The sequence below is a fragment of the Odocoileus virginianus genome, chromosome 12 (assembly GCF_023699985.2).
Source record: "Odocoileus virginianus isolate 20LAN1187 ecotype Illinois chromosome 12, Ovbor_1.2, whole genome shotgun sequence".
NCBI lineage: Eukaryota > Metazoa > Chordata > Mammalia > Artiodactyla > Cervidae > Odocoileus > Odocoileus virginianus.
In genome coordinates this window covers 7,246,904-7,261,649 of record NC_069685.1, presented here as the reverse complement: position 1 = coordinate 7,261,649, position 14,746 = coordinate 7,246,904, and the positions used below count along the sequence as shown (strand labels likewise).

The 14,746-nt window shown below is 54.5% G+C and overlaps 1 protein-coding gene across 6 annotated transcripts in view; it reads left to right on the top strand.

Annotated features, from left to right (window-relative positions):
• The window catches only part of DCLK2 (doublecortin like kinase 2), a 181,550-nt gene extending 170,906 nt beyond the window's left edge, over nucleotides 1–10,644 (top strand). For 4 of the 6 annotated variants that reach the window (XM_070474776.1, XM_070474775.1, XM_070474774.1 and 1 more), the window contains 4 exons: nucleotides 2,827–2,923; nucleotides 3,450–3,530; nucleotides 4,572–4,688; nucleotides 9,512–10,644. In XM_070474776.1, the coding sequence (XP_070330877.1) occupies nucleotides 2,827–2,923; nucleotides 3,450–3,530; nucleotides 4,572–4,688; nucleotides 9,512–9,712 (496 nt within the window). In that variant the 3' untranslated portion in view covers nucleotides 9,713–10,644. Of the gene's footprint in view, nucleotides 1–2,826; nucleotides 2,924–3,449; nucleotides 3,531–4,571; nucleotides 4,689–7,178; nucleotides 7,261–9,511 lie in introns of all 6 variants that reach the window. The other 2 variants (XR_011490582.1, XR_011490581.1) reach the window with 1 other exon arrangement.
• Nucleotides 10,645–14,746: the final 4,102 nt, after the last annotated feature.

The following is a 14,746-nucleotide window of genomic DNA, read 5'->3' as shown; positions in this document are numbered from 1 at the left end:
TCGCTCAGTCGTGTCCAAGTCTTTGCGACCGACCCCATGGACTACAGCCCACCAGGCTCCTTCGTCCATGGGATTTTCCAGGCGAGAGGACTGGAGTGGGGTGCCATTGCCTTCTCCGGTACACTGTTGATGGGAATGTAAATTAGTGTAGCCGCTATGGAACATAGTATGAAGTTTCTTCAGCCAGACTGTAGCGTATAAATGTGTTAATCCATCCAGGGAAGGTTTAATCAGAGGGACTTTTATTCTGTGACGACTGAGAAGGGTGCATTCTCTGCAGGTCTGCTCTGGCGAGGGCCGCCCAGAGCCCCAGGGCTCTCGTAGTTCCCAGCACGGGTCCTCAGGGTGCCACTCTAGTTGCCCAAATCCTGGGGTTGTGTGGTTAACTCAGGCTATTTTGCCAAGAACCTAAATCCTGCAGACACACACCCAATGTTTTAGCTGTTTATTAACAAAATAAAGACCGTTTGTGTTAACAGAAACTATTTGAGATTCCAGAAGAAGACCAAAAGGGAGATGCATGCCATCATAGAGAGGAATGGCTAAAAAGAGCGATTCTGTAAACGGGTGACTTGCTATATCTTCTTCTAACATTGTCTCCTGGGGTCCTCCGATGTTCTGAATGCTTCTATAAAATCCCATTGTGTTTTTAGGCACATTCTTTATTCATTTTTAAGGAGGCATGAGCTGAATTAAATCAGTAGAGAGGTAACAGTGAAAAGGAAAGAGCATTTGGACACCTAGAAAGAAACAGTCTGTGCTCACTCGAAGAACATCAGTTTCTCGGGGAGCAGGGGTTGTGGGCATCACTCGCCTTGCCTGCTGGCCTGGCCTGACCTTTGTTGCTGGGAGAGCTGCATGACATCATGAAGCAGCAGTGTCGATTCCGCTGAGCTTGGTTTGATACAATGAACGTTCACAGAGCTCACAAACTCTGTTCTTCCTCCTAGAACAGGAATGAGGCAGCCGCCTCATCACACAGCCCCGGAGGCTGTCTCTGGACACAGCCCTGAATCATCTGTTTCTAGCGATGCCACACTCACCATTGCAGACCCTGGAGGACTGGTAGTGTGACCAGACTCCCGTGCAGGGGGACGGGCGGGGCCCCACGTGAGCACCCTGAGCAGTGCGTGGGGCTGAAGGCAGTCTGGGGGGAACTCTGGGAGAAATGTTGCATCCTTGCCAAGTAATCAGGGCTTGCCTGGTAGCTCAGTTGGTGAAGAATCCGCCTGCAATGCAGGAGACCCTGGTTTGATTCCTGGGTCAGGAAGATCTGCTGGAGAAGGGATAGGCTACCCACTCCAGTATTCTTGGGCTTCCCTTGCAGCTCAGCTGGTAAAGAATCCGCCTGCAGTGCGGGAGACCTGGGTTCAATTCCTGGGTTGGGAAGTTCCACTGGAGAACGGAAAGGCTACCCACTCTAGTATTGGGCTTCCCTGGTAGCTCAGATGGTAAAGCTTCTTCCTGCAATGTGGGAGACCTGGGTTTGATCCCTGGGTCTGGAAGATCTCCTGGAGAAGGAACTGGCAACCCATTCCAGTACTCTTGCCTGGAAAATTCCATGGATGGAGGAGCCTGGCAGGCTACAGTCAATGGGGTCGTAAAGAGTTGGACACGACTGAGCGACTAACACTTACTTAACACGTATTTGCCAAGTGAGACTGAACTTCCGCTCCTGGATTTTGATCTTGACTCCAGCAGCCCTTCCTGAGTTTTCTTCTAGGCTTTGCAGTGGCCTAGAGAGCCAGTGACTTGCTTCTCACTCTGGCCATTGATGTGGCCGCCAAGGGGAGGGGCCACGTGGCTGTGGAGATGCAGTGTTCTGGGAGGTAGGGGACGTCCAGTTTCTTGAATTTTTCCCAGCAGTATTTCCGCATTTTTCTGGCACTGTCCGTCAAACGTCAAGTCATCTTTTACTCTTTTGTGCGCAGCTCTGAGAGAGGCAGGCGGGGAGGGACGCCCACCTCAGGGTCCTGCACCCGTGCAGTTCTAGTGGATGTCCTTAGATGATGGGCTTTTTCTCTCCAACTGAACTTCAGTGAAAGGTTTCGGTGGGGAGCGTGTTGTACTGTGAATGTTTATCCAGATTCTGAACTCCTTGTAACTTTCCATGTGTTGGCTGCTTCGCTATCTTTGGCTGTTTTGTTGGGAAAGTAGAAGGGGGAAGGACAAGGAGATCTGACTCAGGTTTGCTGCTTTCCCCACTTATTATTATACCATGAATGACTGAGGGCAGATGCTGAGCTTCTTTTTTTTTGGAACGAGGACTTACATTTTTGTGGATTCCATTTTTTTCTTGAGTCTTTTTTTGTGTGTGTGTGAAAAAATACATGTGACATAAAATCTATCCCTTTAACCATTTGTAAGTGTACAATTTCAAATGTTAAGTGGTATTAAGTAGATTTAAACCGTTGTGTAACCATCACCACCACCCATCTCCAGAACATCTTTGTCCTCCCATGCTGAAACCCGGTACCCACTGAACAGAGTTCTTGCATCTCTGCTCCCCTCTCTGCCCTGCTCCTCCTCCTTTCTCCACCACCTCCCCTCCTCCCCCTTCTCTCTGATTCCCAGGCCCATGGAAATGTTGCTTGGTTCATCATCTAGCAGGGAGAGTGTGATCCCAAACCTGGTTGAGATGCACAGCCAAGCTGTGAAACGCCCACACCGGAGACGCTGGACTCCCGTATCCCCTCCCCGTGAGCCCTTTATTGCAATGCCGGATGGTGCGCTGACTCCTGGACTCCCGTGTCCCCTCCTCGTGAGCCTTTTATTGTGATGCTGGATGGTGACGCTGACTCCTGTGTTTCTCTGTCGCTGCCTCAGTGAGAACAACCTCCAGGAGGATCTCTTTGACCAGATCTTGGCCGGGAAGCTGGAGTTCCCAGCCCCCTACTGGGACAACATCACAGACTCGGCCAAGGTACCCATGCGGCCTGGCTCTGGGGGCGGCGTGTCACCCTCGCCTGTCACGGGGGGCTGTCGCCACTCTTGTTGTCGTGCTCCGGGTCTGTCTGGACTGTGGCTCACCCCGCGGCGTGGTGCCTGAAATACTTCGCCGGGTTCTGGAAGCTGGCCTGGCTGTCTCCGCAGCGTGCCGAGGCCGCCCTCTTAGGGCTTACAGGCGCTTCTCTAAGCCCTCAACGTCTGCTCCTTCGTTTGTTCGGGAGCTGTGTCCTAGAGCCCGCGGCCTGCAGGGGTGGCCCCGGGTGGCATTGCTGGAAGGAGCAGGTCCGCGGCACGGCGCTGTGGATGAGGGCAGTGCCCAGGGCCCGGAGGAGGGGACGCCGTGGTCCGTGTGGACTCGGCCGCCTGCCTCGGAGCCTGGGGAGGCGGAGGTGTGACCGTGCCGGCTGTTCTCCGAAGTGCTTGGTGCGAATGCATGCTTTGTGCCTGCTGTTTGCCACCCCGCTTTTGTCCCCATTGTCGTCTCCTTTCTTTCTTCCCAGGAGTTAATCAGTCAGATGCTTCAGGTCAACGTTGAAGCGCGGTGCACAGCAGGACAGATCCTGAGCCACCCCTGGGTGTCCGTAAGTACCCACGTCCCCGGGGGACCGACGTCTCTGTGTCCCGCGGGCCGCAGTGGGCCCCCTCGCCTGGGCTGTGGTGCAGACCGAGGTCTGGGCCCACGTTCTGCGGCGCCCTGGGCGTCCTTTTCCGTGGTCACGCTGCCTGCCCTCTGGAGGACGCGGCAGGCTCCAGCCCCTCTGTGAGGGGCCGGCTCGTCCCATCTCTGCAGGCCGCAGCGTCCTCACCTGTGAGCTGCTCTCCAACGACCTTTCCCCGTCATCCTGGGGTTTGAGAGTCCTGAGCACATGCCCAGAGATGAGCCTGTATCGGAGCCGGACCTCTGTCTTCCTGGCCCGCGGTCACAGGAGTGCTCCTGCTCCCGGTGGGGCGGGTGGGAGCCGGGCGGAGGATGTGTGATGTTCGGGGAGTGCCCCAGTGTGGGCACTGCCTCGGGACTCGGGTCAAACACAGTCCATGCCAGGAGAGCCTGGGTCCCCTCAATCCTGGGAGCCTGGCGGCCATGGCATTAATTCAGGGGCTTCTGCTGACTTCGGGGGCACCCTGTGCACCTCTGCCAGTCAGCTTCTGTCCCCCACATCCTGACAACTCCGTTCAGGCTCTCTGGGTCCTGTTATGTGACTTGGTTCTTGGGCCAAGTAGCTGAGATGCCGCATTTTTTTACTGAGTGATAAAAACTGGACACTACCTGCATTCTCGACTAAAATGATAATTTTGATGTTTCCATGGGCAGGATCTGTACTAAACTAGGTGGCATTTGTGCGGTGGAGGCAGGTCTCTGAGCCCTGCAGAAGGCCCTTCCGCCCTCTCCTCAGCCCGCTCCAGACCTCAGGAGGGAGGTGCATGGCAGAGGGTCTTTGCGGGGGGCAGAGGACCGCCAAACAGCAGTCGTTATTTTCAGTTACTTGACTCACATGGTTCCCGGATCTCATGGCTCAGACGGCCCATTAGGAGGAGACGGTGGGAGCGATGGGTGGTGTGTGACTGCTGAGGAAGTGACAACGTTGAGACTCAGGGTCGGTGTCTTTGCCTCTTTTCTGTAGGATGACGCCTCCCAGGAGAATAATATGCAAGCTGAAGTAACAGGTAAACTCAAACAGCACTTTAATAACGCGCTCCCCAAACAGAACAGCACGACCACCGGGGTCTCCGTCATCATGGTGAGTAGAGCATGGGTCCGCCCTTGGGCAGCTGCAGGGCCGGCCTGACTGCACCGCTGACAGTGAGCCTCGCAGAGTCAGCGGCCCAGCGCTCCCCTCTCGCGGCCCTGGTGCCTTCTGGGCTCCTCCGTCCACGGCGAGAGTGGCCTGGCATGTGAAGGGCACCGTGTGGCCAGCTCCCAGTCCGCAGGCCCTGGGATCAGAGGGTGTGCAGGTTCCCAGCAGGCCAGACTGCAGGGCCCTGGGCCCGGGTCCCTGCCTCTTCTGGGCTCAGTGGGCCCTGGGCTGCGGCGTCTGTCCCAGCCCTGCTTTCCCCTGCAGAGAGGGCTCCCCAGCCAGGCGGGACTTGCAGCCAAAGGCAACGACTCCCTGACTCCTCAGGGCTTCACAAATAGATTATCTGAGCTGTGAATGAGTCTTTGGGACTGCGGATAAGAAACAGCTAGAGTTAAGCAAATTCCATATTTTAAAAAATCAGTATTTTGTGATTTTTAAAAGTTCAGAAGAATGAAAAAAAAAAATTGGGTTTTTCAGGGTTGGTAAAATTTTATGAGAAGTTAGTTACTGATCCCCATATTTTGTCAGATCTTCCTTCTAAAATGTTTTTGAGGCAGCTTACCTAAATCCATAAACACAGCAAATGGAAAATGGCATTAAAGTACGTGAAGTAACATGAAAGTAGGTCAGGGAACGGGAGAAGATGGCAGAAAAGATAAAAGTGAGTCTGAAGTGTAGTCCGCAGCCCTCCCACCAGCTGTCCAGACCCAAGTCCTTGCTCCTGTGAGCCGTGAAGCTGGCCTCCGTGGGCCCCCTTGCTGTCCCCCCTGCTCATGGGATCAGGGAGCAGCGGGGCTGCCTGCCCGGGGAGAGGCAGGCTTTCCCTGGAGGTGGGGGCCCAGGACCCGGACAGCAGATGGGCCATCCCCCGCTTCATCACTCTGGGCTCAGGACGGACCCGCCCTCTCTGGAAAGGCTGCTCCTGCTGACTGGGGGGAAACCAGCCACGTGTTCTCCCAGCACAGCGCACCTCCGATCCTTCCCTTGGAGGACTGGGTGCAGGTGGGGGCCGGAGGGAAGCCCCTGCTCTGTCCCGGGCTGGGGAGCCGCTCTCCTCCTCCCCTGCCAGGCTGCAGGCCCCCGGGGGGCTCTGGGCCAAACAAGCGGGAAGGCCTCTTGAGCTGTGGTTTTCCCGGGATCTCAGTGGTGTCCCGCCAAAAGCCTGCAACGGTCAGAGCTGTCACAGAGCGGCAGCTGAGACCCTGTGGGAAAAGCTGCCCTGTCTGAGCCCACGGCAGAACCTTCTCAGTAGCCACTGCCGCCTGGGGTCGGTCACAGCCCTGCCGCCAGCCACGCCGTTAGGCAGCTCCTGGGGACATCGAGAAAAACCTGAAACATCAAAAATTGCCACACTCACCATGTAATAAAAAACCTTAAGGGTTAGCACACTTTGATAACCACACATGAATTAAGCTTCCTAGTCTCCCAGACGGAGAAGCTTTATAGGATTCGCCCAGAGCTCATGAGAGCTTTCCCCATCAGCCCCTGGGCCACCTGTCGACTCACGGCCCAGATGCAGGGCCTGTGGCCCACCAGGGTTCTGGAACGATCGGCCCTTTTGCCTTTCATCCCAGAACAGGCTCTGTTCTGGATGAGGACATCCAGGCCCTCTCAGAACCTATGTCTTGTGGTTTATAAATGGCGTTTTTCCATTTGCTGATGAAGTTCAAGCATTCAGTGTCAAATTCCTGACTTTTAACAGGATGTTTGCGTGAATGAACACTGCTTTATTATTTGTGAGTCTAGCAGTGGTTGTGAGCATTGTGTGTTCACGTGTGTATTAAGTGTCTTATCGGGCGTGTTGGCGGGGCCCCATCTCACCACCCCGTTCCCTACATAACTCTGCAGCTCCTTAGCTCTGGGGAGGTGCTGGCTGACTCACAAGGCCCAAAACCCATGGGGGAATCAGGAGCGCTTGTCTCTGGAGGGACCAGTTCTCCACGGCCAGAAAGCCAGCCTGGGAATCTGGCCTGTCCCATGCAGGCCTCCATGGGGAGGTCATACATCCTCACCCGACAGAGGCCTGGCCCGGCATGGTTGTGCTGGGGCAGCTTGCAACGCTTCCGAGTCATCAGTCCTTCCCTCACCCCCCTGCCCCCGACCACCACCATCACCATTCCCGTGTGTCTGTGTGTCCTGCCCTTGGGAACAGTTTCAAATGTTTTCTTAAAAATCCTGATTCAGAAAAACTCTTCCTGATATGTGTATGTTCTCCTGTCTGGGGCATGTAAGGTTCAGGTGGTTTCCTGCTGATACAAATAGCAGTGGAAACAGTGCATCAGGGTCCTGAGATGGGACCCTCTGGTTGGGTTTTGTTCTCTTAGAACTGCCAGAATTGGAGCCTGGGGCTCTGGTGAGGAAAGGGTAGGACAGGAATGGTAAATAACGGTGAGCAAGTAAAGTTGATGCTGTTGTCTGCATTTTGTTTGACAGTTTGACTTGACAGTTTGAGAGACACTTCAGAGTTTCACTGTGTACCCCGCTGAGGCTCTGGGGACCCTGGAGCAGCATTCTGGTATTCACCGTGCTGTGCTTCCTCAGAGCGGCCTCTAATTCTCAGCCCCTCTTATCTGCATGCTTCTCTCAGACCCTGACAGCAGCGTCCAGCTCTCAGCTTCTCATGGGTGCAGGTCTCCTGTACCTACTGACACCCATTTTGGCCAAACACACCTGTGAAAACTTTACTTAAAACTCTTCAGCTTGCCACATCACCTTGCTTCCCAGACCAAAAGCTGGTGAGGGCACAGGAGGAGGGCCCCAGGCATCCTCCTGCTGAAGACTATCTTTCACTGAGGTGCAAATACGTATCTTTCAGTGGATGACAGCGTAAGATGGGAGCCTTTGGGAAAGCTTTGGTTCTTTCTCCAAGTACATTTGCAAGGAGGCCCTATCCTCGGTAAGACAGTGTGCAGTCAGCTAGGCTTTGGGATAGGAGAATCCTAGAGGATAGGGTTTTGGTTTAAGTTGGGCCTGTGGTTTCCGACTTGCATTTGCTCTGACTTGTCCGGAGAGGCTTAAGGAAGGACCCTGCACCTGCAGAACGGCCCAGGGCCTCGCCCAGAAGAGGCCATCTCGTGGTGGGAAAGAGAATTAAGGATGAGAAACCCCTTGTGGCTGCATTTTGTAGCCTCGTAGCTGACTGGAGAAAGGATGGATTCAAAAGGAGTGCTTCCTTACTCGGGGGACTGTGCTCCTTTCAGGGGGACGTTGGGAAGGACTGGGGCTTAATTTAAGTTAGACAAAACTGTTTCGACTGTGTTGCTTCTGTTGAAAGTAAGTCCAGTTTCTGTCCCCGCTTCTCTCCTCCCTCCCCGCGCCTCTCCCGCTGCCTGCATTGCTTCCCTCTGGCTAGGTCCAAGGCGATGGTATGTACTAACCGCACTGCTCTGCTTCCTCCTGCTGCACACTTTCATGCTCTTGCCGGGAAGAGAAGAGGAGAAATAACCGTGGGGATGGTGGTGTCTTCGGCCCAGGGGACGCTTTTGGGTGGAAAACGGCGGAAGAAGCCTCTCTGCGCTTTCCGAGTTTTCCCTGAGGGGGTGGCCTGGCCTCTGCTCAGACTCAGTGCTTGGAAGCTTGTTAAGCCGCAGGGCTGAGTTTCTGATTTGGCTTTTCCCCAGTTACCTCTCCTCCAGGAAACGGAAAGTGCCCTTGGCAATCACTGAGTGTTCAGGAAGGGCCTGTGGAGAACACCTGCCTTCCAGTCTGCACCAAGGGCCCCGCAGGCAGCCGCCCAAGGTCTAGGAAGCCCCATTTGTTCATACTTTCTCCAGGCACTTTTTCCCCTCCTGGAGTCCTGGAAGACTCTTTCCCCATCAAGGTGGTTAGATGACAAGGAAAGGACTTCTGGTCCACATGCCTTTCAGCTAAAGGTGCTAAGAACTGAAAGAGCCCCGCGTTTGGAAAACGCAGTGAGGGCGCCTGGCCTGGCCTCCCTGGCTGAGCAGCAGTCACACCGGTCAGAGGAGGAGGCAGGCAGGCCAGTCCACCTCCAGGCTAGGGTCAGAGGGCAGGGAACATATGTGCCCCTGGAGCAGGGGAAAGTGAGCGTGCTAGTCGCTCAGTCATTTCCTACTCTTCGTGATCCCATGATCTGTCGCCCACTAGGCTCCTCCATCCATGGAATTCTCCAGGCAATAACACTGGAGTAGGCTGCAATGCCCTTCTCCTGGGGATCTTCCCTACCCAGGGATTGAACCCTGGTCTCCTGCATTACAGGCAGATTTTTTTTTTAACCCTCTGAGCCACCAGGGGGAGCAGGTCACAACCCTTGGGGGTGTGAAGACACCCCCCAGGAAGAGAAGGCCAGGAAGGAGCCGCTGGAGGGTGGAAAGATGGGTGATGTTACACCCTGCATTCCCAGGCTTTTCATAGATTGCCTGCCGCCAGTGCGGCGGTGGTTTCAGGGCGGGGTGGGGATTAGGTATTACAGATAACATGACTTAACCTTTCCAATCTCCCGATGGGGAACCTTCTTTAGAGAAGTTAGCAGTCAGGTGCCTTGCATTCCCGTGCAGTTTGCTTCTTGTCCAGGACGCTTCTGGGCTCAGATCCCAGAGGCTCCGGCTGGGGCCGTAGGAGCAGAGGCCGCGGTGAGCGATGGAGGGATGGAGGGACTGTTGGGCCGGCCTGGGGGTGCCGTTGGGCCGCGGGCGTTACTTCTCCTCTCCTGCTCCCGGCCTGCATGCTCGGCGCGCCCTGATCGCTCGCGGTGCCGGGCGCAGGCGGCGGACTCACGTGTCTTCCGTCTCCTGCTCTCTCCCCAGAACACGGCTCTAGATAAGGAGGGCCAGATCTTCGGCAGCAAGCTTGGCGCCGACGGCGGCCGACCCGGCCCGGAGCCCGCCGCCCCGGAGCCCGCCGCCCCGGCGCCCGCCGCGCCCCCGGAGCCGCCCCCGCACCCCGGCCCTCTCGCCCCCGCCCCGGGCAGCGAGCGGGCGGGGACCTGGCGCCGTCACCGCGACTGACCCGCTGCCGGGCGCAGCTCCGCACACCGCCCGGCCGGGCGCCTTCGGGGCCTGGAGGTGCCCATCAGCGTCGGCTTCGGGGACGGCCCTCGGAGCGGCGGCTTTAAATGTTCCGTCTTTCCAGTTCAGTGGACGTTGGATGGCATCGCCAGGAGACTGTGCAACTTCCATCAGGCATCCAGCGCATTTTTATGGAAACGCTCCGGATGAACCAAGGCCTCTATTTGAGTAAACTCGGAGGGCTCCTTTTTTCTCTCTCTCAAACAGCGCAGAGCTGTGTCTCATTCGTGGGCATGCTTCCTCTGCTGCCGGGGCTCGGGGCTGGCTTCCAGCGGAAGTTCTGGGCCCCCGGTGGGCCGCCTGGTGCCCGCGCTCAGCCCACTTCGGGGTCTCGCAGGTGCGGGGCGCGGGGCTCACGTAAGAGGACCCCGGGTCTGGACTTGTGCTCAGGCCCCCGGAAAGGCCGCTGCTGCCTCCACGACGTGCGTTTCCTCAGCTCTTCCCACATCTGTATCGGCAGATGCCCGGGACGTTGTCCTTGGGGCCTTCTGAGGAGAGGCGGGTGCATGCGCGTCGCCGGCGGGGCTTCCTTCTCCAGGTCCGACTGCGGGCACAGCAGGACCGACGCGACCCCCAGAGCCCCCCAGTCTCCCTGCTCCATCGCTGCTCAGCGGCGGCGGGACAGCCCCAGGACGCGCGGGCACGGTCGGACTGGCCGGAAGGTGCCTGCAGACGGCCCCTGTTACTAACCTTCTGGAAGGCTGCTGGCAGTTTTTCCTTTTTTCCACCACCCTGCTGTTTTTAATGATTGTACATAATCAGTGTATTTGTTTTCCCTGCTCATCTTCTAAACGGGTGAGCCTGTAGCTCCTTGTCACTGTTAGACTTTTGCCCCCTACAAGTGTATCCAATAAACTCTTCCTTCTTGAGAAGTAGTGGTCAGGGTGGGCAGAGGTTCGTGTGTGGCTGTTTGCATTGCAGAGCGTGTGGTCAGAGCGACAGCCCCCAGGGCCAGGTTCTGAAGGCACCGGTGTTTGCTTCTGTGTTGGGGACAGGACTGGGAGGAGAGGTGCCTGGGGAGAACACGTGGAGGGCTTGGATGCAGGTGTATTTGATTACAGGTGCAAAGCGCACGGCACAGGCTCCAAAGCCAGCAGGGATTATCAGTGTACAGCCAGGGCTCATGGAACCAGCGGCCGGAAGGTCAGGCTTTCCAGGAAACGGGGAGTCAGCCCGCCATTCCTGTCTCTCTGTGTCTATCTTTCAGAGACTGTGCCATCTCTCGTCTCCGCTTTTTTCAGTGTATTTGGTCCTTGACTTCTGTTCTCTGATGACAGCTACTTGTTTGGGCTTAGCCTGGAACTGCTCTGCCTCCAGCCTCTCAAGTCCGAACAGCTCCACAGCTTGAAATCATCTCTTTCGGCTCTGGATCTCTTCGTCCCCATTGCTGTGTGATGATTTCTCCCTGGGCTGAGCCAAACCAGAGGCGGGTGACAGAATGCAGACGGGCCTCCTGAGTGTACGGTGTTCGGGGATGCAGGCTTCAAGAGAAGGGTGGTGATGGGCAGGTCCAGAACATTCTGTCGCTTTCCTCACTAGTTAAAGAGCGAAATTTTTTTTTTTAAATAGTACTTCTATTAGAAAAATGTTAACAAAAGTGAAGAGGGACTTCCCAGGTAGTAAAGACTCTGCCTGTCAATGCAGGAGACACAGATTCGATCCTTGGATCGGGAAGATTGCCTGGAGTTGGAAATGGCAATCCACTCCGGTGTTCTTGCCTGAAAAATCCCATGGACAAGAGCCTGGCAGGCCACAGTCCATGGGGCAGCAGAGAGTCAGACACGGCTGGGTGAGCACGCAATGAAAGCAAAGAGCTAATGTAACAGGAGAACAATGAAAATGGAAGGATGATGGAGCGAGGCTGTTAGTGCCGGAAACGACCCCATTGCTTGAACTGTGAGGTTCAAAGACATTTACCAAAGACTTAAAATAAGTGGCCAGGGCAGCGCCAGGCGCGGGTGAGAGGACGAACCCCTCTGTCCACGTGTCCCCGCTCTCTTGCCACACTCGATGGGCTGCGGACAGGCCTGAGTCCAGGGTGGAGGGATGGCCTCGCGTGACTGAGCAGCTCTTCAGTACACACCTTCAGCCCACAAACACCCCGAGCGGTGCATGGTGCTAAAGGAACGGGCCTAGAAGCAGGGTGTCCCACCGGGGTCACAGGCCTGGCCGGAGGCAGAGCCACGGCGCGGTGAGTGAAGGCCTGGTGCCCGCGGCCGAGCAAGGGCTCCGCCGGCTCAAGCCTTTGCCCACGTGCAGCAGACGTTTACTGAGTCTCTGGTCTCAGGATCCAAACTAAATGCGGGTGCCCAACTGTTGGGTTCCTCCGCTCCTGCACAGTGAGAGAGGCGTGGGCTTGGGTTATAGTCATCCCCTTATTCCAGCAGGGGCATCTTGGCTACGGAAGGTAAAGCAAGGGAAGCGGTGACCTGCTGATGTCCCTGGGGGCGCCTGCTGGGCTCAGCCACCGGTAGGCCTGAGTCTGCCCCTCTTCCTGAGTCAGGAAGATCCCCTGGAGGAGGGAATGGCAACTCACTCTAGTCTTCTTGCTTGGAGAATTCCATGGACAGAGGAGGTTGGCAGGCTGCAGCCCATGGGGTTGCAGAGAGACAGGCCTAAGTGATTAACACTTTTACTGTGTTCAGAAAGGTTGCCACGAGATGAAAGTACATGGAATATATGGATTGGAAGTATTTGGCATCACTCGCCCCGGAATACCTGCATGAATAAGGTTGTGAAATGTGAATCGGGAGACAGTGAGGACAGACCCAAACAGATAAACCACAGTGGAAGAGAGAGTGCTGGGTAGTGATGCTGTCTCGGATGAGGACCTCCAGAGCAGTTTGCCATGCAGTGAAAATACAATGTAAGCCACATCATATATCTGATACCACATTAAAAAAAAAGGTAAAAAGGAACAGGTGAAATTAATTTTATAGCATAGTTTATTTAGCCAAATATATCTAAATATATCTCAAGTATTATTTCAACATGTAATCAACAGAAAATCATTGGGGCGTTTTCCCGTGTTTCTTTGTACTGAGTCTTTGAGGCCTGGTGTGTACGGGCACGGGCAGCACATTCTAGGCTGGACCGCACCCGTTTCAAGCACTTAACAGCCTCGGGCCCCTCCACCTGCTTCGCCGGACAGTGAGCTCTACAGAAAGGCCAGGGCGCTCAGTTTTCTTCTTTAGTTTTGCCTGCAATGAAGAAAGACTCCTTATTCACTGTTCTAAATTTTTTTTATTGGCGTATAGTTCCTTTACAAGGTTAAGTTTCTGCTGTACAACAAGATGAATCAGCTGGTAGGTAGCCGTACATCCGCTCCCTCGGGAGCCTCCCCGCCCCCACCCCCCCCCCCCCCCGGCCCGGAGCCACCCCCCTCCAGGTCGTCCCAGACTCTGCGCTGGGCTGCCTGTGCTGCACGCAAGCTTCCCGCCGGCCAGCTGTTTGCTGGCAGGGTATGCATATCAGAGCTGCAAGCTCAAATTACCCGGCCTCCCCGGCCTCCTGCAGTGTCCATGTGTCCACTCTCTGCATCTGCGTCTCTATTTCTGTCCTGCAGATAAGTTAATCTACCATTTTTCTAGAGTCCGTATATATGCCTTAATATATATTTGCTTTTCTCTTTCTGACTTACTTCACTTTGTATGACTCTCTGGGTCCATCCGCATCACTACAGTTACTCAATTTTATTACTTTTGGTGGCTGAGTAATACTCCATTGTATCATGTATCTGTTCTGGGTTGCTTCCCTGTCCTCACTATTGTGAATAGTGCTGGCGTGTAAGGTACACACGTCTTTTTGAATTGTGGTTTTCTCAGGATTTATGCCCAGTAGTGGGATTGCTGGTTCTATTTTTAGTTTTTTAAGGGACCTCCACACTGTTCTCCATAGTGGCTATATCAATTTACATTCTTACCAACTGTGCAAGAGTGTTCCCTTTTTTCCACACACACTCTAGCTTTTGTTTATAGATTTTTTGATGATGGCCATTCTGACTGGTGTGAAGTGATACCTCATTGTAGTTTTGATTTGCATTTCTCTAACAATTAGTGATACTGAGCATTTTTCCATGTGTTTCTTGGCCATCTGTATGTACTCTTTGTAGAGATTTCTATTTAGGTCTTCTGTCCATTTTTTGATTGGATTCTGTGTGTGTTTTTTTAAATATTGAGGTGCTTGTATATTTAGGGGGTTAACTTAGTTACTTCATTTGCAAATATTTTCTCCCATTGAGAGTTTCCTTTTTGTCTTGTTTATGGTTCCTTTGATGTGTAAAAATTCTTAAATTAGGTCCCATTTGTTTATTTTTGTTTTTATTTTCATTACTCTAGGAGGTGGGTCAAAAAGGATCTTGCTGCGATTTATGTCGAAGAGTGTTCTGCCTGTGTTTTCCTGTAGGAGTTTTTATAGTGTGTGGCCTTACATTTAGGTCTTTAATCCATTTTGAGTTTATTTTTGTGTATGGTGTTAAGAAGTGTTCTAACTTCATTCTCTTCCATGGAGCGGTCCTGTTTTCCCAGCACCACTTATTGAAGAGGCTGTCCTTTCTCCACCATATATTCTTGCCTCCTTTATCCAAGATAAGGTGCCCACATGTGTGTGGGCTTATCTGCTGTTTTAAACGGGATGGATTGATTTCAGGTGACCTCAGCAGGTGAGGGCACTGATCCAAACCTGCGGTGTGAACTCGGAGCCTGAAGTCCTGTAGAGGCAGTGGCCAAAGCCTTGGCGGTCACCGCTGCACAGAAAAAACCCGGGAGGGGAGAAGTTGCACTGGGCACCAAGTCGTTAGGCGCCAGCAGAACCGCGTCAGTGTCCGCCTAAGTGGAAGCCACGTCCTGAGAAGCCTGTGCGGGACTCGGGCAGGGCTCCGTGCTGGGTGTGTGGTGCCGAGGAAGCAAGCACTGCCGCAAAGAAGGCAGGCGGGTGGCGGAGATTTAAAGCCCTGGCAGCCAAGGACTGGTGGGA